The 21976-nt window shown below is 44.7% G+C and overlaps 1 protein-coding gene across 2 annotated transcripts in view; it reads left to right on the top strand.

Annotated features, from left to right (window-relative positions):
• herc2 (HECT and RLD domain containing E3 ubiquitin protein ligase 2) overlaps window positions 1–21976 on the top strand; it is a 51988-nt gene that overhangs the window by 571 nt on the left and 29441 nt on the right. The window contains exons 2-36 of one of the 2 annotated variants that reach the window (XM_085773686.1): window positions 415–523; window positions 1871–1964; window positions 2145–2270; window positions 4310–4532; window positions 5808–5908; window positions 7406–7547; window positions 8536–8640; window positions 8759–8930; window positions 9148–9321; window positions 9674–9862; window positions 9970–10121; window positions 10514–10671; window positions 10776–10889; window positions 11333–11584; window positions 12038–12231; window positions 12318–12518; window positions 12641–12869; window positions 12998–13122; window positions 14953–15131; window positions 15227–15411; window positions 15505–15660; window positions 15761–15946; window positions 16053–16229; window positions 16325–16428; window positions 16525–16675; window positions 16760–16974; window positions 17084–17216; window positions 17425–17552; window positions 17689–17884; window positions 17972–18105; window positions 18284–18460; window positions 18567–18703; window positions 19286–19437; window positions 20953–21144; window positions 21259–21446. In XM_085773686.1, coding sequence (XP_085629812.1) covers window positions 452–523; window positions 1871–1964; window positions 2145–2270; window positions 4310–4532; window positions 5808–5908; window positions 7406–7547; window positions 8536–8640; window positions 8759–8930; window positions 9148–9321; window positions 9674–9862; window positions 9970–10121; window positions 10514–10671; window positions 10776–10889; window positions 11333–11584; window positions 12038–12231; window positions 12318–12518; window positions 12641–12869; window positions 12998–13122; window positions 14953–15131; window positions 15227–15411; window positions 15505–15660; window positions 15761–15946; window positions 16053–16229; window positions 16325–16428; window positions 16525–16675; window positions 16760–16974; window positions 17084–17216; window positions 17425–17552; window positions 17689–17884; window positions 17972–18105; window positions 18284–18460; window positions 18567–18703; window positions 19286–19437; window positions 20953–21144; window positions 21259–21446 — 5613 coding nt within the window. In that variant the 5' untranslated portion in view covers window positions 415–451. Of the gene's footprint in view, window positions 1–414; window positions 524–1870; window positions 1965–2141; window positions 2271–4309; window positions 4533–5807; window positions 5909–7405; window positions 7548–8535; window positions 8641–8758; window positions 8931–9147; window positions 9322–9673; window positions 9863–9969; window positions 10122–10513; window positions 10672–10775; window positions 10890–11332; window positions 11585–12037; window positions 12232–12317; window positions 12519–12640; window positions 12870–12997; window positions 13123–14952; window positions 15132–15226; window positions 15412–15504; window positions 15661–15760; window positions 15947–16052; window positions 16230–16324; window positions 16429–16524; window positions 16676–16759; window positions 16975–17083; window positions 17217–17424; window positions 17553–17688; window positions 17885–17971; window positions 18106–18283; window positions 18461–18566; window positions 18704–19285; window positions 19438–20952; window positions 21145–21258; window positions 21447–21976 lie in introns of both variants that reach the window. The other variant, XM_085773685.1, reaches the window with a different exon arrangement.

The raw sequence follows: 21976 nt of genomic DNA, 5'->3' as shown, positions 1-21976 counted from the left end.
GTTTCAATTGCATCAAAATGCAAGGTAACTTTACAGTTTCTACGTGCAGTGATGTATTTTAAAGGTTGAGCTATAGTAGCATCTTGTCCAGCAGAAACGTTCACGTAAAACTACGTGTAACCTACATACTGTCTCAGGTTAGCTTGTGTGTGCAAAGACCTAGTAGGGAAGATTGGATTGATTTAAGTCTGTTTTGGAAAAGAGGTGTTGTGTTTCCCTCTTGTTAACACTGTGGGATGACAGGCTGTGTTGGTTTAGTGTCAGGGTGTTAAAACAGATGGGGATGTCTGAACTACGTATCCATTTAATTGTAATGACATAGTTATAATTTCAGTCATTACTGCCTGATCATCATCTGACCGTGACTTTGTAAAATTGTGCTAACACAGCCTTTTTATTTTCCTTGTTTTACAGGTTGGCTGCATTTGCAGCCAGGAGAGGTGAGGAGAAGATGCCCTCTCCATCCTTTACCCTCAATGCTCAGCTGCGATTTCATGACAAGTGGTTGAAGATGGACCTACAGGTACGTGTATCCCATGAAAGGAGGGGGTCATGGATAGATGACTATTTTTTTTCAGATGTACAGGACAGGTTTTTCTTAAAGGGTCATGTAATGAAAATCGATTCAAGTTTGACAATTTGCATTGTCTTTAGTCTTCTGCTTGGCTCGGCTTAATCTTCATCTTTGCAAACTGCTTCATCCCTGATCTGCTGTCAGTTGTTACATTGGGGGGATGTCTGTCTCATCTAATTTTCCCCCCAAAAAACATTTTCCACTGTGTCTGACAATAAATACAAATCACAGAAGCTGCATGCGCCTCTGTAGTAAAACATTTTTTTAAACACCCAGTATCCTGCTGTTTCAGCGCAGTCTGAATCAAACAGAGTTGATCTATGGAGGCTATGTCTGTCAGGTCATATACCTGCAACCACTGGCCTGCAGACTGTTTCAGGCCTCTTGCACAGATGATTATTGTTTTTCATGTATTTCTCTTGTGCTTGGTAAATAAGATGTAGTCTATAATTAAATTGCAAAGATTTGTCTATGTATATGTTGTGGAAACAGACTTGTGTTAGTAGTAATTTAGGAGGTCATGATCAATCTGTGATCAGCTGAGAGACAAGTGGGAGACAAAGCTGAATCGACTGTCTCGTTCCAACAAACAGGCCTGGAAACAAGCTGTCTGCTCTCACCTCCACAAATTGCAGCCTGTCTGGACTCAGTCTGAACTTGAAAATTGGTTTGCGCTACCAAATGAGGACTAAAATTAAAGAGCGGTGTCATGTTTTCCCACCGTTGGCTGCGTCTCTGCAGTGCTGAAGATAGCTTTAGTTTTAATGTATCTGGTCTGGTGACATTGGCGAGCAGCGTTTTTGACATTTAAGACGTCAGATCTTCAAAAACAAGAGCTGACTTTCCACTTGTGTGTTTTTCTTAGTAAAGCAAAGCGACAGATGAATGGTGCAACACCAGACTGATGACACAATTTTTTACTGCAGCTGTATCCTTGGATCATTTGGATCATGTAGATGATGCAGCTGTTTGGTCCTCTCTATTTTGATTCTAGCTTGTTTGTGTTAATTTTCTCAGCCGGGTTATAAACACAACACAACACAACACAACAGATGTTTGTCCATGACTTAAACAGATGGAAGACTGTGTGTTTGCAGTGGTTGTTTTATAATTAAAAGAAGAATAAAATGCAGGCAATGATGACTGCATGGATCATTTTGAAGGTAACTGATGGTAACCTGTCTGTGACATGACCTTTGAAGAATTTATGAGGCAAATACATGCGTAAATGTTTGGATATAAATTTTAAATATGTAAAGCTTGGACTGATTTTCACTTTCTTACTTCCTTTGGCAGCGTGCGTTCTCTCTGGAGGGACTGAGCGAGATGTGGAATGAAATGGTAAAAGATGAGGAAATATCATTCAACGGAGAAGAATCAGCACACCCAGGTGAGACTGCAACATTCACTTCCCCTCTATGTTTCTGACTGATTTACTAAATGTGTCTGGAAATGTGTTTGTGAGAACAGGATGGTATGTGGGCCACGGATCAGGGCCCTACATTAACCTTACCGATAGAATTGAAGGTCAATGACAGGATTTAAACATTTTTTTTACTACTTTTAGAAGACTGCGACTGCTTTGGAGCTCAGAAGAAGGACGAACCCAATGACAAAGAAAAGAAAGAAGAGGAGGAAACATTAACATCTGTGCATCATTCCATCATTGAGACCTGGGACTGGGGGCGGCAACCAGGTGTGTGTCCACAATCACTATGTATTGATTTTTAAGACACTTCTCTTGCTATGTTTACACCTGTCATCTACACTACTCCAGTTTTCTTTCTGTTTACAGCGGGATTGCTTAGACATGTGTTGTTTTAAGGATTTCTAATATGGAAGCTTAAATCCTCACCTGGACACAGATCGTTTTTGTTTTAAAATTCAGTTTTGAAATGGAAAGACAAGCGGAGAGGATGTTGCCCAAGTTGAAATGTGTCAGGATACACTATATCCCGTTGCAAGCAGCCAACTACAATATGTCCCCGATCTCCTGTTGTGGGTGTTGTTATTTTGTGCCTTTTCAGTTTCCAAGTAGGGTAATTAATACCACGTTGACACTGCACGGTTTCACAATTTTAAATGTTGACCAGATACACTGACACTGACCATTTCGACACATGGTGGTCAGCCTTCTCGGTTTAACAGTTTCACGGTCAGCCCATGTACACATGTCTTGCTGGCACGTGAAGTGTGGAAACTCTTGAAATGACAGCTCGCACCCCGCAGGTCGGAGGAGGAGGAGTGGTTATTTTTACCCCTGCAGAGTGTAATCTTGGTAGGTGTTATAATGTTGTCCGGCGCAGGGGTAGCGTCTTTCACCCAAGCTGTGTGTTTACAAGCAGGACTGGGTGGGACGGTGGTGTGGTGGTGGGAGATAAGCAATGTGCGTCGGGGGGGGGGGGGCATGGTTGACATGCCTAGTGAAATTTGCTAGTAGCTGCTTGGCTGCTTCTCTTCTTATTTTATTGACTGAGCCAGGAAATGACGCCTGGTCTGATTGTACAGTGTAACTGGATCGCTACAGGAACAAGTCATTGATGCTAAAAGTTCAAACAGCATACTTCCTGCTTTTCTATTGAGCGCTCAGATATCTCAAACATGTTGATCTCAGCATTTGCAGCTCAAACCCAGAGCTATTGTTTTTGAAATCATGACGGGTGGACAGACACATGACAGATTTGCTTTGACTGCTGGCAGTGTATTTCCACTTCTTACTCTGTCATCCTCCATGATTTTTGTGTTTCTTCAGCAGCAGTTACTTTAAACCATAGTGATGTATAATAAATAGTAAGAGACTTTGTCTGACTGGGATACATATCTGTCCTGACAGCCCAGCACAGCTGACTCTTGTGTGGCTCATACAACTTCAGGCCAGTCTGGCTTACAGAAAGCTTAAGTGGATTTCAGACCTGCTATTTTGGCCCATCGTGTCTTCCCTGCAGCCATGCTGTGCGGACACATAATGAAGCATTTTCTCTTGAAACTGGTCGGAACAAAGGGCTGGTTGTGATGGGGGCCACTGCCAGTGGGGAAATATTTTGGATGTGGTCTATTAATTTTTTTCATTAAACAGTGAAGGCTACATCTAATGCACTGAGAAGACACTCTTGAAAGACCATTGTTGCTCTTGGTGTAATAAATAAGATGTGGTTGTTTTTTTTCCAGAGCCTTCAGTATCTTTTATTTTTATAAATCCCTTTATAAATCTTGTAACTTAAGAGTTAAATATAGAACCTTTAGGGCAACATTGCATCTTGAATTATTAAAATGCTGCAGTATGTTTACAGGAAAAAAAAATGGTCTCACTCTATGATGTTTTTTGTTTATATTTTTAAATTGATGATAGATTTATTGAAGCACTTGTGGGTTGTATGAATTTTTATACCACACACAAAGTCACTCAAAAAGAGCCCTTATTTTCTTTTAGCATGCATGGGCCTTTATTGTCCCATGCTAAAAGCCTCAGTGTAAGATTTCTGGTGAATTATGTATTTCATATACTGTGAATAATAAGGTACGACAAGGTAGCTAGGAATAATGTAGTTTCAAATTGCAGAAGAAAAAGCTCCATTGGAAATAGTAGACGGGTTAATAATATATTGAAGAACAAAATGACTTTCAAATATATTTTGGCTCTTGTAGCACTCAAAATAATCTGTTCATATATTTTCCCGCAAAAAGTAACTTCCTTGATGATCATTTCTTTCCCTTTCCCATTCCCTGTGTGTGTAGATGAGAGTGAGCTGAAGGACTGTCTGATGGTCCTGGTTGACGATCAGCAGAAGCTCTCCGGTCAGATGGCCAAAAGCACTCTGTCCGCCCAGCGCCTGCGCCAGCGCCTGGTCATCCTGGAGCGCTACCTCATCTCTCTCAGCCACAGCATGATGGAGGAGAAGTTCAAGGTCCGCTGGAAGATGCCCCCCAGCCCACCGGTGCCTGCTGCTGAGAACAAGGGGTAAAAAAAATATGAATCTAGAGTAGTGAGATGAAAGGGTGCTGTTGTGTTACATTAGTGCTGTCACCTCACGACAGGAATAATCAGGATTAGATGGACCACAAATTTTAAATTGCACGTAGGTATGAATGTAAGGGAGCATGTGGTCGGTCATGTGATGGTGATCGGTTCAGGCTTAGGATAGGGTCCTAGCCCCCCGTGACCCTGCACATGACAAGATGGTTTAAAGAATAAAAGGAGAGTGTTGAAATATCTTGTCTTCACTCAGCAGTTGCTGTAAATGAATTGATTTAGTTCTAGTCACACCATGACAGACACACAAACCAGAAGGATCTGCTTGTGCTGTTCAGGTGAAAGGGTTAGAGTCTGTTAGAGGAGTCACTGAATGTTTATGGTCCCATGTTATGTAAAAGTAGATGTGTTGTTTGATTATAGATCAGTTCAGGTTCTATTTTAACACTAAAGCATTGGAACCTGTGCACACAGCCTGTGTTCAGACACCGAGCCTTTAAACTGGCTTTACCCAAAATATGCAATTTGTTTATGCAGCCAGTCAGAAAACAGTCAGACAATCAGAAGGGAGATGATTGGATAACTGACTTGTTGCTACTAGAGCCCCAGAGGGAAGTCAGAGAGGAGGTGTTAAACTTTACTGAGATGGTATTTTGTCCTGAAAACCACAAATGTATCTGATTATTGATCAGCACTTCAAATAAAGAACAGGAGAAGTGTAAAACATGGGACCTGTAACTTTAAACAAAATCCAGTGGTGCTGTGAGTGCATATTTCTGTACTTTTGAAATGCTTTAAACCATTTTTAGTTCACTGATTGGTTACAAAGAATGTGTGTTTATATATATACAGTATATATTCATAGTACAGCAGTCTGTCTTGTAGATTGCTCGTGATAATGTGAGTTAAACCCTGTAGCTTAGTGTATGAAAGCCTGCTACTTTCCCCTTGCTGGCCTCTTAAGCACAGTGGCCTATACATCTTTGTGCTTACAGTCCTATTTTGTTCCACATTTCTTAACACATGTTTAGCTACTGCTCTCTTTGTCTCTATAATGTGTGCTTATGATTTTTCGGCTGAATTATCAGATCGTAGAATTTCTTCAGTTGCTCTCTAGGCATTGTGTTTACTATCATTTTTATTCTATATATCCCTGAGATGCCTTCCCTACACCCAGAGATCTGTGTATGATCTCCCAGCACTCGGTAAATGTCACTGACGACTCTGAGATGATCCCCGTGTTGTTGCTTTTTGCTCTTCCAGCCCTCGTCCAGTCAGTAAAGGTGTTGAAGGTTTGGCCAGAGTCGGCTCCAGGGCAGCTCTCTCCTTTGCCTTTGCTTTCCTGCGTCGGGCCTGGAGGTCAGGTAAGAGCACTGCTACTCACAGTGAAGATGTTTCTACCTCTACTTGTAGCGATGACAGCTGCTGTCATGGTGATGGAGCTTTGTTTAGCAGCTGCTGATCAATGCTTAGCACCACTTTTACATGCAGCCCCGAGTCAACAACTCTGGCATCGTTTCCACTGGTATGGTTTTAGCAGGAGACTGTGGTGTGGTGGGACAGGGTCAGGGTGAACTTTCTGTGAAAATGGATTTTACATGAAATAATTGGTCATTTGTGTAAATGTGTTTTCTGAATTTTCATGTATTAGCATAGGAAAATGCGAAAACATTAGTGTCGGAAGTGCAATATATGTAATATAATAGTAATGTAACAGAATCTAGTAAAACCAGTACACCACCACCACCACCACCACAGACTGTGACCTCAAACAAGACCATGGAGTTGAGTCTGGATTTCATTGTGTTGCTAATATACAGCATAATGAGTAACCAGTACCCCAGCATATCAGTCACAGCCTGATTAAGTCTAATAATTAACAGCTCTGCCGGTGGCTGAGTTGGCTTAAAATCCTTCATCGTCAGCTTTGCAAGCAGAGATGATGTTTTGTTACATGTACTGAAATGAGGCGGAGAGCTGCTGCCTGTCCACTGGGACTGGGCGTGAACAAAGAGCCGACCTCTCGTCTGTAGCCTTCCTGTAACATGAGCAGCACACACACACACACACACGCAGCTAAGCCTCTCATCCTCAGTCTAGCTGTGTTCCTGGAATACACTGTGAGAACAGCAGAAGCGCAGCGATGTGTTCTTTCATCCACCACCTGCTGAATGAATACATGTGTAAATCCTGACCAGGCATAAAGAGATATGGTTTTAGCAGGACTGTAGCAGCCACCAGTCAGAGGGGTTACCAGTTGAATGTGTCGTTTGAAGGTTATCTCACATTGAGTCATGTAAAAATGGTTCTCCTTTGCCATAAGGTGAGGTAAGGCAGTGGTTTTCAAAGTGGGGGCTGGGGCTGCCAGAGGATCCTAGGCGGTCCTCAGTAAATTGGAGGGAAGATGACAACAAATGCAAATAACAAAATAAAATAAAATTATTGTATTTTGGGCATTATTATAAAAATCTAATTTATGATAATATAACATATCAAAACTTTACTTGCCATGCTCATCTTTCTCTTACCTGTCATTTATGACATCATGACCATTAACTGTTAACTGTTTCAAATCTCAGTGGGTTTGAACAGGGGGGGTCCCCGGCCAGAAGCTAATGCTATTCGGGGGGCCTTGCCATGGAAAAGTTTGGGAAGCCCTGAGCTAAGGAAGTCTGTTTTGAACAAGTTTGAAATGTGCGTTTCATTATGTGTGTACAGGAAAAGCATTTTGGTTTTTAATTTACATTTGAATATATTGCAATAATCTTCCCCATCTGTCAGTTGCTGAAGTTTGGAAACTGTGAATTTCATATTCATATTCAGTCATGTTACAAAACAGGGGTCTCTATGCTTCATTCCAGGTGATGATGCAGACCTTTGCAGCGAGCTTCTCCAGGAGTCTCTGGATGCCTTGCGTGCGCTCCCAGAGGCCACACTGTTTGATGAGGGGACCGTGTCATCGGTGTGGCTGGAGGTTGTCGAGAGGGCCACCAAGTTCCTCAGGTTTGTTATCCGCCGAGCAGTTGCTGTTTGTGTACATAACGAAACACATCTTAGCATCTTGTTGACTCTAGGGTTGTACGGTATACCGGTACTAGAGTGGTACCGGGGTACTGACGCATTTAAAAAGGTACCATACTGCGCTTAGATGGGACCGGTACTTTCATTTTGCGCCGCCGGCAGCGGTGACGTCGCCGCGTGAAGTCGCCGCATTGTAATTTGAGCCGCGGCGAGCGAGTGAGCAGCCACAAACGAAGCAAGGTGCTGTTTTTATTACCGTTACAGCGCCACCTGTCCATGTGCCTGTGTTTATGTGTGTCTGTGTGTGTGTGCGTGCGCGCCGCGCGCCGCGCGCGAGAGAGACGGCCGCCACAGACTCGTTAATTAATGCAAACAGCTGGTTGATAAGTCCGTTTTTACCGCGGATCACCACTGGCATGCTCTCTGTCTCTGTCTCTCTCTCTCTCTCCCTCTCTCTGTGAGTGAGTGAGTGAACAGCGCTACGCGGAGATGAATTAACGGAGCGATATTGCGTTGATGGGGGGGTGGGGAGGGGGGGGGGGGGGCTTGGTCTTGATTCTGTGGCGCTGCATATGGGAAACAATAGGTGTGTGTTTGTGTAAAATGAACGTTTGTGTTTCATTCTATAAACTACTGAGAACAATTTCTCCCAAAAATTACAGCTGGTCAAAATAACAAAAAAAGATGCAGTGTTTTCAGACCTCAAATAACGCAGTTGATAATCATTTTTAAACAGACAACTAATGATTTAATTTAGGAAGAGTTCAGTACTGATGCATATGTTATAGTTCTAAGATTTTCTATTAAAATAAAGTCAATAATGACATTTTTTGTGTTCTCTTTTTATTTGGAAAAGTACCGAAAAGTATCGAAAAGTATCGAAAAACATGTTGGTACCGATACCGGTACCAAAATGTTGGTATCGTGACAACACTAGTTGACTCCCAGTTGTTCTCTCCTCTGGGACTAGTGATGTACACGGAAGCGCCACCACCAAAGGCAACATTCCTCTGCACGACCAGCACCTCGTCCTGGCCATCCTGCTGGAGCTGGCTGTACAGAGGGGCACTCTCAGGTAACCAGACACCCTTCATTACTGCTTATTTGCCTACGTTGATATGATATCCATCCGCGGTTACAATGCACTGACTTGCTGACTTGACCCTCTCATCCTCTATTTTTTTTTTTTCCAGTCAGCTGCTGTCTGCCGTTCTGTTACTGCTGCGCCTTTGGGAAAGTGGCACTAGAGAGATGGACAACGAGCGCTCCACCCAGGGAACAAGCGCTCCTCTGTTACCCTTCCTGCAGCGCTTTCAGAACATACACGGCAGCAACGAAGAGCCCGTTCCTGAAGAGGAAAGTGAGGTAAAACTCAAATGGATGTGAGAAATGGAGCAGTATTTCTTTTTATAGATAGTTTGAAGATAAGACGACGAGAGAACAAGAATCCTCTCAAAGAGCCTGGAGATCTGTAGCCTGATGCGTTGCTTGGGAACAGTTTTCTTAAAATACCTGTGCTCCTCTGCCCCTGTTTCACAATCAAGCTAATGAGTACTTTGCGGCTGATTGCTGCGATTTCCAGATCCTCACATCCCCTTTGAGTCCGAACGAGAGTTTCCTGCGCTACCTGACCTTGCCCCAGGATAACGACCTGGCCATCGACCTCCGGCAAACAGCCGTGGTGATCATGGCCCACCTCGACCGCTTGGCCGCTCCGTGCAGCCCCCCACACTGCAACTCCCCCACATCGCACAAGGTGACAACTCTTTCTATAAAATAGCACAGCTTAAGTGACTTGTTTATTTCTGTCTTTTAGGTCAGTGATGCTACTTCCTCCCCCTCTCATTGCTTGAATTACAGGCCTGTTTTATCATGTTTGTGCCATATATATCTCTGTGCCCTATTTACTGGTATAATTGTGGTGGGACAAAAAGCTGGATAAACATGGTCATCATCAATCTTCCTTTGGAAAAGGGCGGAGCTGCAGTTATTTATAAGGGGTTATTTAAAATGCATGACCATAAATAATTATTCTCCTTGCAGCTAAAGGAGATATGACAGCAAACAATCACTGACTTTGTCTCCCTCTCTGTCTCTCTCTGTTCCAGGGGACCTTGCAGGAGGTGATAGCCTGGGGTCTGCTGGGCTGGAAACTTTATGCCAACGTTAGCGGACCCATTGAGTGTAAATCCCTGTCCAGCCTCGGAGTGGCACAAATTGTCTGTTCAGAAAAAGGCTTCCTCATCCTTTCCAGCAGTAATGCTGTTTACACCCAGAACTACAAGAGCACCACCCTGGTCCGTTGAACTGTACACCCGCCTAGTAAACTACCGTAGTGTCACTCTGACAAAAGCCATGTCTGTGTCTGCTGCAGACTAAAAGTCAGTTATTTTTTTTGTTGCAGGCTCCCATGCTAATCCACTGTCTGAGCTCCAGGAAGATCATAAAGCTGGCAGCTCATCCTGATGGGCAGCACTACTTGGCTCTGTCATCCAACGGGGAGGTGTTCTCCTGGGGCTGCGGTGACGGTGGACGTCTTGGACATGGAGACACCACGTATGTAGCTTGAGAAAACCATATTGACATTTAAATTTCTCAAGAAACACCCCGTTAGTTATTTCCATCTTGTCCCTTCATATAACAAATGAAGCGCCTCTAAGTTAGAAGCAGTTTTGCAGCTGAGATGTTCACATACAACAGTAAAGCTGTAGTTTGGGTGTATATCTGGGGCACTAAATACATTCAGCTAAATTAAATAATTGATTGAGCAGATAGTGAAAATATATATTACAGTGTTTCCCAAATCTAGGACATTCCCATCAATATTTCATGGTTGTAGATCAAAGACAGCTTGCTCAGCTGCCAATGCCAAACTGAAGAATGCAAATATTTAACCGTCAGAAGAAGAATTCCACTCATCTGTCTTCTCCATTTCTGCTGTCGTTCAGGTATCTGGAAGAGCCTAAAATCATTGCAGCCTTCAATGGGAAACAGACAGGAAAGCATGTGGTTCATGTTGCTTGTGGGAGCACATACAGCGCTGCAGTCACGGCCGATGGGGAGCTGTATACCTGGGGCAGAGGCAACTACGGTCGACTGGGGCATGGTGAGCTGCTTCTGCATTGAATCTGCAGGAGACAGTCTTGGCTATAATAACATCTCTGTCTTTTTAAACACTAAAAAAAGAATTATCTTTTGATTGGGTTTTAGGCTCTAGCGAGGACCAGACTACACCCATGCTGGTGACAGCACTAAAGGGCCTGAAGGTGGTGGATGTGGCATGTGGGAGCGGTGATGCACAAACACTTGCAGTGACAGAAAATGGTAAGAAGTCACAAATCACTAGGGCTGCCCCCGACCAAGGATTTTCTTGGTCAACCAGTAGTCGTCATTTAGGAGTCCATTAGTCGTCGCATATATATATTGAGGAGCAACAAGACAGTTTAAATTCCAGCGCTGAGATAGAATGTTAAGTAATATTCTAACAGTTTGCTACATTGCAGAGAAATACAAAGCAGTATTTATATGACAGTGAGTGTCACATCTTTCTTTATCTGGTGCTTCAAATTAAAAGCCCTATAGCCTGTCATGTACTGTAGATTTTGACTTAATTTTGACAAGACACAGCTCCAAATGTTTTGTTTTTTTTCTGCACCCAATCAACCAATGAAATTTAGGTTGACTAATGACTTCTTGGTGGACTATTTGGGGACAAATCACTCAAACTGTAGCGGTATTGAATTATTCACACTCGGACGTTTCCACAGGTCAGATCTGGTCCTGGGGGGACGGCGACTACGGCAAACTGGGCCGAGGAGGCAGCGACGGCTGCAAAACACCCAAGCTGGTGGAGAAGCTGCAGGACCTGGACATAGTGAAGGTGTGCTGCGGCAGCCAGTTTTCAGTGGCCCTCACCAAAGATGGTCAAGTGTACACCTGGGGAAAAGGAGACAATCAGCGTCTAGGCCATGGCACTGATGAGCACGTCCGCTACCCAAAGTTGCTTGACAGTTTACAGGGTAAGTTGACTATATATGAAAATTCGGTAACCCTTTAATTTTGTCAAGAAATAGTCAAGAAATAACAATTAATTGTGTAGTAATGTCAAGAAATAGCCTAGAAATAATGAACAATTTCATAGTAATGTCATGTTTTTCATAAAGGCAAAAGATTACACATGCTTTTCATGCTTTGAATTTTTAGGGAAAGGCCAGAATTTATCTCCAGCATGTCCTTGCAATTGATTGTTATTTCTGGGCTATTTGTACGTAATCGATCCTTATTTCTTGGCTATATTTCTCAACATTACTATGAAATGACCATTATTTCTAGGCTATTTCTAGACATTATGTCACAATTGCTTGTTATTTCTTGGCTATTTCCTGACATAATCGTGTAATTAGTGGCCTGTAAATTAAAGGGTTACCGAAAAAAAAAAAAAACTGATCTCTGTCTCTTATTTCTGCAATCAGGGAAGAAAGTAGTGGATGTGGCTGTGGGATCCACCCACTGCCTTGCCCTCACTGACGACGGAGAGGTGCACAGTTGGGGCAGCAACGATAAACTACAGCACTTTGATACATTGTTTTCTAACAAGAAGCAGCCTAAGGCACTCCCAGGGCTCAACGCCAAGCACATAGTGGGCATCTCCTGTGGCCCAGGACAGGTAACGCAGCTGTCACCACTGATCTATCGGTCAACGCTTGATACGATTGAAGACGGGTTCAGCACACAGTGTTTGTTTGTTTTCAGAGCTTTGCCTGGTCCTCGTGCTCAGAGTGGTCTGTTGGGCAGCGTGTGCCCTTTGTGGTGGACGTGTGCCCTATGACCTTTGAGCAGCTGGACCTGCTGCTGCGGCAGGTCAGCGAGGGGATGGACGGCAGCTCGGACTGGCCCCCCCCACAGGAGAAGGAGTGCATGGTAGTCGCCACCCTCAACCTGCTCAGGCTGCAGGTAGGCAGCAGTTTTGTGTTTGTTTTGTGGTCAGATGTTACCGTGCCCAGTCACTGTTTTGATATTGCAGTTTACCACAGTAGTAGATAACATTTTAAAAACCCTTCCCTCTCTGTCCTCAGCTCCACGCAGCCATCAGTAACCAGGTGGATCCGGAGGAGCTAGGACTGGGGCTCGGCAGTGTGCTGCTTAACAACCTGAAGCAAACAGTGGTGGTGCTTGCGAGTAATGCCGGGGTGCTGAACACGGTGCAAGCAGCTGCCCAAGCCGTCCTCCAGAGTGGCTGGTCAGTGCTGCTGCCCACTGCTGAGGAGCGGGCGAGGGCCTTATCCTCACTTCTGCCTAATGCTGGTGAGGCATCTATTATGCACCGTAATGGGCACTTAATAGTCCATTAACTCACTCGACGTAATTGTCAAGAGACTCTGTGAGAACTGGGGAGATTGAGTTTTTTTTTTTCTTTTTCTTTTTTTCTCCAGCATCTGGAAACGAGATGAGTGTGAGCCCTGGACGTCGCTTCATGATCGACCTGCTGGTCAGCAGCTTAATGGCGGATGGGGGGTTGGAATCTGCACTGAATGCAGCCATCACTGCTGAGATACAGGTCAGAGTCTTCAACATGAGCCATCACTTTACTCCCATCATCTTCAGTGTATTTATGGCAACATATCCTCATCTGTTTATGTAACAAAATGTTGATGAAGCTTTGTTTTTGGCCTGAGAGCCTAATTGAATTCAAAGGGATAGTTCAACATTTTGGCAAATTGGCCCATTGCCATAATCCCTATTAGGGATGCACATGATTAACCGTTTAACCGTTAACCGATAACAAGAACTTTGACCGATTAATACTATCGGTTATTTATTTATTTTATTAGCTCCTTATGTCGTCAACTCATGGGGGCGTGTCGACACGTGCAGAGTTCACGTGCCTTCAGTCATATTTCGCAGCAAAAAGTTACACAGGAGGACTGACAGTATGTGCAGCAGCCCCCATGAAGGAAGATCAGACAATAAATGTAACCTACACGGACATAGATGTGCATCACCTGTAACAACGGCGCTGGAAAAAAAAAAAAAAAGAGGACGTCGCTGCTCTCCAGCCTGTTCACCTGCAGCTCCACAGAGGAGCTGTCAGAGGAGCTCTGCTGCTCCTTCAGCCTGGTGTTTGGCTGCACTTTGTATAAAAACAGTTCTACATTGGACGATCTAACCTCCAGAGCGCGATCAGCTGAGACAGAGCGCACTGATCAGCTGTCGCGGCGCACGTGTGTATTTAACGGCAAAAAAAAAAAAAAAAATTGAAACCAAAAAATTTTTTTTTTTTGGCCGTGCGCCGCAAGATTCTTAATCTTATCGGTTAACGAGCGTCGGTTATCGGTCAGAAAAAAAATTCAAAATGTGCATCCCTAATCCCTATAGTTTTAGAAGTAGGTAACCTTTAATTGTCGATACAAGCTATTTTTAGAACGCTACGGAGGCTGTTAGAGGAGTCACTGAATGTTTATGGTCCCATGTTATGTAAAAGTAGATGTGTTGTTTGATTATAGATCAGTTCAGGTTCTATTTTAACACTAAAGCATCAGAGCCTCAATCCACAGAGAAGTGCACACAGCCTGTGTTCAGACGCCGAGCCTTTAAACTGGCTTTACTCGAAATATGCTATTTGTTTATGCAGCCAGTCAGAAAACAGTCAGCCAATCAGAAGAGACGGGATTAGATAACTGACCTGTTGCTACTACAGTAGAGCCCCAGAGGGAAGTCAGAGAGGAGGTGTTAAACTTCACTGAGATGGTATTTTGACCTGAAAACCACAAATCTGATTATTGTTCAGCTCTTCAAATAAAGAACAGGAGAAGTGTAAAACATGGGACCTATAACTTTAAACAACATCCAGTGGTGCTGTGAGTGCATGTTTTTGTACTTTTGAAATGCTTTAAACCATTTTTAGTTCACTGATTGGTTACAAAGAATGTGTGTTTATTTATATATATATATATATATATATATATATATATATATATATTCATTGTATGTACAGCTTGCTTGTGATTGCTTGTCTTGTAACGTTCCGTTATTATCTCATAGCGTGGTGAATGTGCAGGTCACAACTTGTCCACGAGAGTGTTTTGGAGTTGTTGGATTGTATATTTGATGAGTTTGATGAGGGAAACCAAGAAATTCCATGAGCCTCCGTAGCGTAGCTCTGAGCAGCTCGCGGCTCTGCTCAGCCATTCTAAAAATAGCATGCACCGACAATTAAAGGTAATGAACCTACTCCTAAAACTATAGGGGTTATGGCAATGGGCCAATTTGCCAAAATGTTGAACTATCCCATTTTAGATCCGAAGACCCAGTGGACTGAACACCTACCTCCACAGCCCCTTCATGTTAGATAAGGTGGAAACACCTAATGTTTTTTTTTTCACAACAGGATATTGAAGCGAAAAAGGAGGCACAGAAAGAGAAGGAGATAGATGAGCAGGAGGCCAATGCCTCCACCATGCACCGCTGTCGCACCATGCTGGACAAAGACCTCATCAACACGGGCATCTATGAGTCAGCGGGGAAAAAAAGCCTCCCTCTGGTGCAGCTTGTCCAGCAGCTGTTGAGGTACCTGGACTTTGCCTAAATCATACTAAATTCACTTCATGTCCAGTGTAACCCCCTCATGGTTTTCTAGCAGATTTACATATTTGTTTCTATAGGAACATCGCTTCCCAGACCATCGCAAGGTTGAAGGACGTCGCTCGCCGCATCTCCAATTATTTAGAGGCAGAACACGTCAGCAAGGAGCGCTCTGCATCTCTGGACCTGCTGCTACGCTTCCAGAGGCTGCTCGTTGCCAAGCTCTACCTGGGGATCAGTGGCATGGAGAATGTGCATGGATGCAGTGAGTCACGTGGAGTTTTCTCTTCACACTGAGATTCATCTGGTTTGAAAATGAGCTCTGGATGGACAGTGTGTGATTCCTCTGTTTCTGCAGATCCAGAACTTCTCGGGGTTGGTTCCCTATTGAAGAAGTACATCGCCCTTCTGTGCACTCACATCGGAGACATCCTCCCAGTGGCAACAAGTATCGCCTCGACGGGTCGCCGCCACTTTGCTGAAGTCTTTCGTGTCATTGAAGGAGATCTAACTGGTAATTCTCTTTGCAGTGTTTGTGCAGCATGAAGACTAAGTGAATCTCGAAAAGATCTTGAAAGAGAGTTATTGATGCCTTGCTGTCTTTTCTCTGGTAGGAGTGCTTCTGCCTGAGTTGGTGGTGTCCATCCTGCTCCTTCTCACCATTGATGCAAGTCTAATGCAGGAGACCGGATCCATCCCTCTCCTCGGTGGACTTCTGGAGCACCTCGACCGCTTCAACCACCTGGCTCCAGGACACGAGAGGGACGATAACGAGGATCTGGCATGGCCAGGCATTATGGGTATATCACAGATTGTATTAACAGAATATGTCCCAAATGGGATTTGCTAGAATCACAACTTAAAGTTTGAGGCTTGCGTTAACTGGCTGGTATTCTGCCGTGGCAGGGTCCTTCTTCACAGGCCAGAGCTCTAAGAACAACGAGGAAGTTTCCCTGATCCGCAAGGCTGACCTGGAGAATCACAACAAAGACGGTGGTTTCTGGACAGTAATTGACGGAAAGGTCTACGACATCAAGGACTTCCAGGCTCAGTCCCAGTCGTTAACAGGAAACAGTGTTCTGGGTAATGATAAGATACTTTTTGTTGCATGAAATGTAAAAGTTGAATTATTATTTTTTTTTTACAGATTGTTAAAGTTGAATGTTTTTCTTTCACAGCCCAGTTTGCAGGAGAGGACCCAGTGGTTGCTTTGGAAGCCGCTCTGCAGTTTGAGGACACCAGGGAGTCGATGCAGGCCTTCTGTGTTGGCCAGTATATGGAGGTATCTCTTAACACAATATACATTTTATAACAATAATAATATCTTACTTTATCATTAGCTTCAGTATTTGATATTGTGATGCTTTATCTTTTGCAGCCTAACCAGGAGACAGTCACCACTCCAGACCTCAGCAGTCTGTCTTCCCCTCTTATTGACACAGAGAGGAATCTGGGGCTGCTACTGGGTCTCCATGCCTCCTACCTGGCCAAGAGCACCCCCCTGTCGCCCATGGAGAGGGAATGTGCCAGTAGGTTTAATGAAATAAAAACAACCAGATGTTCTTTCAAACATGCATTTGTATTGGATTTAATTTTTTGATGTCATTGCACAGAATGGCTCCAGTCCTCCATATTCTCTGGGGGTCTGCAGACCAGTCAAATCCACTACAACTACAATGAAGAGAAGGACGAAGACCACTGCAGCTCCCTGGGTACAACCACCCCAGACAAGGCCAAACTCTACTCCCGCAGAATTACCCTCAGCGACCACGCACAGCCTTTCCTGCAGGCCATTGCCGACAACAACACTCAGGACCACACTGTGAAGGTGCGAGCGTTAGACAAATGTCTGGTGAGCGAAGCAACACTATGAACATGAAGCTAAAAGACAGAGTCATCTTTTTGCATTTTCTTTCTTTCCATTTGTGACATTATAGGACTTCCTATGCCAAATAGAGCGTTGCTGTAAGCAGTACCATCTTATTACACCCATAACCTTCCCCCCGGAGCACCCTGTGGAGGAAGTCGGGCGCCTGCTGCTCTGCTGCCTGCTTAAACATCAAGATCTTGGTAACCTAGCAACTAGACTCAGACTGCTTGTATGAGAAGGAAGCTAATTTTGGCTCACTTCGCCACTGAAATGTTATTTTTTGTTATTAGTTATGCTAAGATGCACTGAAATCTTTCTTTCCTGCACTTTGACAGTTTGCAAAACTGTTATAAGCCAATCATCTCTGAGCTGATTTGCATTGTAGCGTAAAATCTCTTCCTGTCACAGGTCACATTGCTCTTTCACTAGTCAGTCAATGTGCCTTGGGTGTGGACCAAGGGAAACAGAGGTCCCTCCCTAAATCTGTGATTGACGTGTGCCGCATGGTCTACCAGGCAAAGTGCTCTTTAATCAAGGTATGATTGCTGCTCATAACAGAATCATAATGTAGTACTGTTTTTATAATATATTAATTCCCCAGTGGAAAATGTTGTGATACAAAGGAGAACAGATGATGGGCTGTAGATGACGTCATGTCCTTTTTTACCTCAGACCCATCAGGAGCAAGGACGCTCGTATAAGGAGGTGTGTGCCCCTGTCATCGATCGCTTGCGCTTCCTGTTTAATGAGCTGCGTCCAGCAGTGAGCAATGACCTGTCTATAGTGTCCAAACTGAAGCTGCTGAGCTCTCAGCCCCGCTGGAGGAGGATCACCCAAAAACTCATCAGGGACCGCAGGAAAAAAAGAGGTGCCTCATTTAAAAACCTACAGTGATATGAGATGATGCGGTGTCACATAAACAGTTTCTGAATTTCAATGTGTTCTGTTTCTGTAGTGCCTAAAAAGTCAGAGTCTGCTGACATAGAAGAGCCAAAGCTGGAGAATGAAGGGACCAATGAAGAGGAACTTAATGTTCATATCAGCCCTGCACCTGCTGACAGGAAAGCCCCTACTAGCAAGGCATCCAAGGTACTTTAATGTGGCTTAAAGGAATAGTTCAAGATTTTGGCAAATCGGCACAAATTGGCACAATTTCTCTTCAAGGATGAAGGTCTTGGCCAAAGATTTGTAGGCAAAGTATATCACAGGAACGACAATGCAGTGGTTGTGTTGCTCTGACATTCCTGAATCTTTTGTTTCTTCACAGCAGGACAAATGGCATCCACTTTTAAACACCGTGACCAGTGTCCACAAGTACCGGTGGCTGAAACACAGTGTCCAGGGTATCTTCTCTCAGTCCAGCCTTATGGGCACCATCGTGGAGTTTGTCCTGAAAGAAGAGCCTCTGGACGTAGAGAAGATAAGGAAGTGTCTTCTTAAACAGGTGACAGTGAAGCAACAGATTAATAGTCAGTCAAACTGAGAGTGTGAATATGTTTTTAAAGAAGGAAAGTCAAAGCGTGACAGATGTTGACTCTCTTTCATCACAGCTGGAGAGGGCAGAGGTGAGGCTGGAGGGCATCGACACCATGCTGAAGTTGGCCTCCAAAAGCTTCTTGCTGCCGTCTGTGCAGTATGCGATGCTCTGTGGCTGGCAAAGGGTCATACCAGAAGGGACCAACATTGGGTAAGTCAGCAGTTTCACACCTGTTGTAAAAAAACACATCAAAGAGGACCTATTATGCTAATTTCAGAAGCTTTTAATGTGTTATTGGACCCCAGTGGGGCACTATTGAAAGTTTCGATCGATGAAAAACTCCATACTTCGCTCTGAAACGCTTGGATTCAGCGTGCCCCCCCCCCCCTTCTCCACTTACCGCGCCGACTCAGCTGAGATTGGTCAAGGTATCGAGGGCCTGCTGCATAGTAATACGCCCCCTCTCGCATTACCACTGGGCACTGAGGCCAGAGCCAGCCGAGCTGCCATATAGGGAACTTCTGCTGAAGTTGTGACAAAACTGGACACGCCTACCTCATGATATGGCACTTCCATGTCCTCTAAAGCAAGTATCCAACATTTTAAACATATTTATAAGTCCGAAAAGCTGGAAAAGCATAATAGGTCCCCTTTAAACTATGTACGTCTTGTAAAGTGTCATTGATAGTGTATAGAATGACAGTTTTTCATTAGTTTTTAATGCACACAGTTCCCGTGTTTCTGTCCATGTTGCTGTTTTCAGCCTTCTTCTGTTTCATCTGTCCTTCTCAGAGAGCCTTTGTCTGACTGCCTGAAGGATGTGGATCTGATCCCTCCCTTTAACCGCATGCTTTTGGAGGTGACCTTTGGCAAGTTGTATTCCTGGGCCATCATGAATGTTCGCAACATCCTGCTCGAGGCCAGCGCCCGCTTCAAAGAGCTCGGTGAGTTGTGCGACCGTGACTGTGACTGTGACTAGAGGTAAGATCTTAAGCCCGAGCCCGAGCGGGTCGGGTCGGGTATAAAATGTCAATCATTACGTTCGGGTCGGGTCGGGCCGGGTTTCTCTCTCGCTGACTTTTTTTTTTTTTTTTTTTTTAATATATGTTTATAGAAATGTATAAACGATGTGTGGAGATACTAAACTGAGGGATACTTGTTATAAAATAAATAATTAGGGAAAAAAAAAACAGAGAGGGCGCTGTAAGGTAATTGCTATTTAACTAAACAGGACAGGATGCTGAACTTCGTCAGATGGAGTTAGAACGGGCAGACAGAGAGAGGAGGGACAGGGAAGTGAGAAGCTGAAGTTAGACCACAGCTGTGACAGACAGGGTGACCGGGTGATGATCAGTAATGCAGCGCAGTCCGTGGTGGAAGATCAGCCCGACAAATACACACACACGTAGGCTACTATCAGACAATCAGCGATTGAGGACGATTTTTTTTTTTCTTGCCGTTACAGTATAAAATAGCGAGCCTACACCAGCCACGTCCACTGTGCTCTGATCAGCTCAGCTGACCTGATCAGCTGAACTTTTAAAGTGCAGGCCAGAGAGAGAACTATAGTGAGGCTCCTCTGACAGCTGCAGGTGAGCTGCAGGTGAACTACACGTCAGCTGGCTGGAGAGCGCCGTCCTCTCTCTCTCTCTCTCTCTCTCTCTCTCTCTCTCTCTCTGCAGCACCGGCCTTGGAGGTGATGCGCGCTGTCTGTCTGTGTGTTTGTCGGTCTGATCTTCCACATGGACTCTGCTATAGGAACCAACATCAGGAACCAATGTCAATTTGATGTTTACAATCGAGCAATTATAGAACAGCACAAATCTCAGCGGCATCGCAGGGTAATCGTGGTGGAGAGCAATCGTAGAACGACGTGCAGTTAGTGGGGGTCTGAGACTGATCTGAGACGTAGGACTGAAGAGGGGCGCTCGTGCAGTTTGAGATGTGAACAGACGAATAGTCGTGCAGTGTAAGCCCAAGATCTTAAGCCCAAGTCTGTCTATTATCCACCCCGTCATTGCTCTTCTTTGTCTCTCTGCGCTCTCTCTCTCTCCCTCTCCCCGTCTCTCTCTCTGCGCTCTCTCTCTCTCCCTCTCCCCGTCTCTCTCTCTGCGCTCTCTCTCTCTCCCTCTCCCCGTCTCTCTCTCTGCGCTCTCTCTCTCTCTCTCTCTCTCTCTCTCTCTCTCTTAAAGTGCCGCGCTAGATTAAGGACGTACTCTGAGTCCTCACAAATAAAATATGAAATTTCGGGTTTGGTTCGGGCTCGGGCCTGCAAATCAAGTTAATTGCTCGGGTTCGGGTCGGGTCGGGCTTTAATCCCGCGGGCCTGGGTCGGGTCGGGCTGGATTTTTTAGGCCCGATCTTACCTCTAACTGTGACTGCTGCCAGTTTATTTCAGAAACAGGTACTAGTGGGAGGCTTGTGGGGAACTTACTGACCATATGTTTGTCTCGTAACAGGTGTGCAGCCTGTTCCCTTGCAGACCATCACCAATGAGAACCCAGCGGGACCAAGCCTTGGCACCATTCCACAAGCGCGCTTCCTTCTGGCCATGATACACATGCTGTCCCTGAAACACGGGTCCAACAGCCTCAGTCTCTTGCTAAACTCTGGCATACTTGCTCTCACGCAGAGCATCCTCAGGCTCGTAGGTGCGTACTGTCCAGTTAGACGTCAGCACTCAGTTTAGCCAGAGCAGACTCAGAAAGCACCTGTCCCCCTATGACTGCAGGGGTTTGATGTCCCTTCTGCTCTTGTATTTCCAGGACCCAGCACAGACAGCAGTGAAGAGGACCTGAGTTTATGCGCGCATGGAGGCTCAGCCACAGTGCTGGAGGAGTCAAGAAAGGAGGCTGCCCCCGCCCCCCTACCTTCCTCTGGCCCTGAGCTGGCTGCCATGATGAAGATTGGCACCAGGGTCATGAGGGGAGTCGACTGGAAATGGGGAGATCAGGTATCCGGATCTCTCATAGTGGACTGCTTCTATTGCCCCTTTTCCACGACACAATTACAGCTCCACTCACCTCGACTCAGTTTAGGTCATTTTCCATCACAGCTGAGTACTTCATAGTTCCTCCTCAACATGCACAGTCGCTTCGTCTCGCTCTCTTTTTTTCGATCATTGGTTTTCCACAAAGCACCCATTTAAAGGGACAACGAGGAGTTTCTATTTGGTTATAAAAAAGTCTCACGTTAATGTGGATGAATCTACGCTACCCACACTTGTTAATGGGCCCATTTTCGATAAATATATTGTTTTGTCTCTATCGTTATTTTGTTATTATTAGTGGTGGCGGAAATGCTGGTCGAGCCGACCAGCGTTTTTTACTTTCGGGTTTGTGGCGAGTCATGAGAATAACGCCGCTGAATCGCCGTTTATGGTCGGAACTACGACGGTATGTGAACCTCTTTGAACCTCTGACTTTAATTCTTGATGAATGAAAACATGAGTCCGTCTTGCGCCGGTCAAAGAATTTCACGGTG

Source organism: Trachurus japonicus, chromosome 4, assembly GCF_045865225.1.
Source record: "Trachurus japonicus isolate A0001 chromosome 4, Traja_1.0".
In the NCBI taxonomy this organism is placed as follows: Eukaryota; Metazoa; Chordata; class Actinopteri; order Carangiformes; family Carangidae; genus Trachurus; species Trachurus japonicus.
This window is presented reverse-complemented; position numbering and strand designations above follow the sequence as displayed.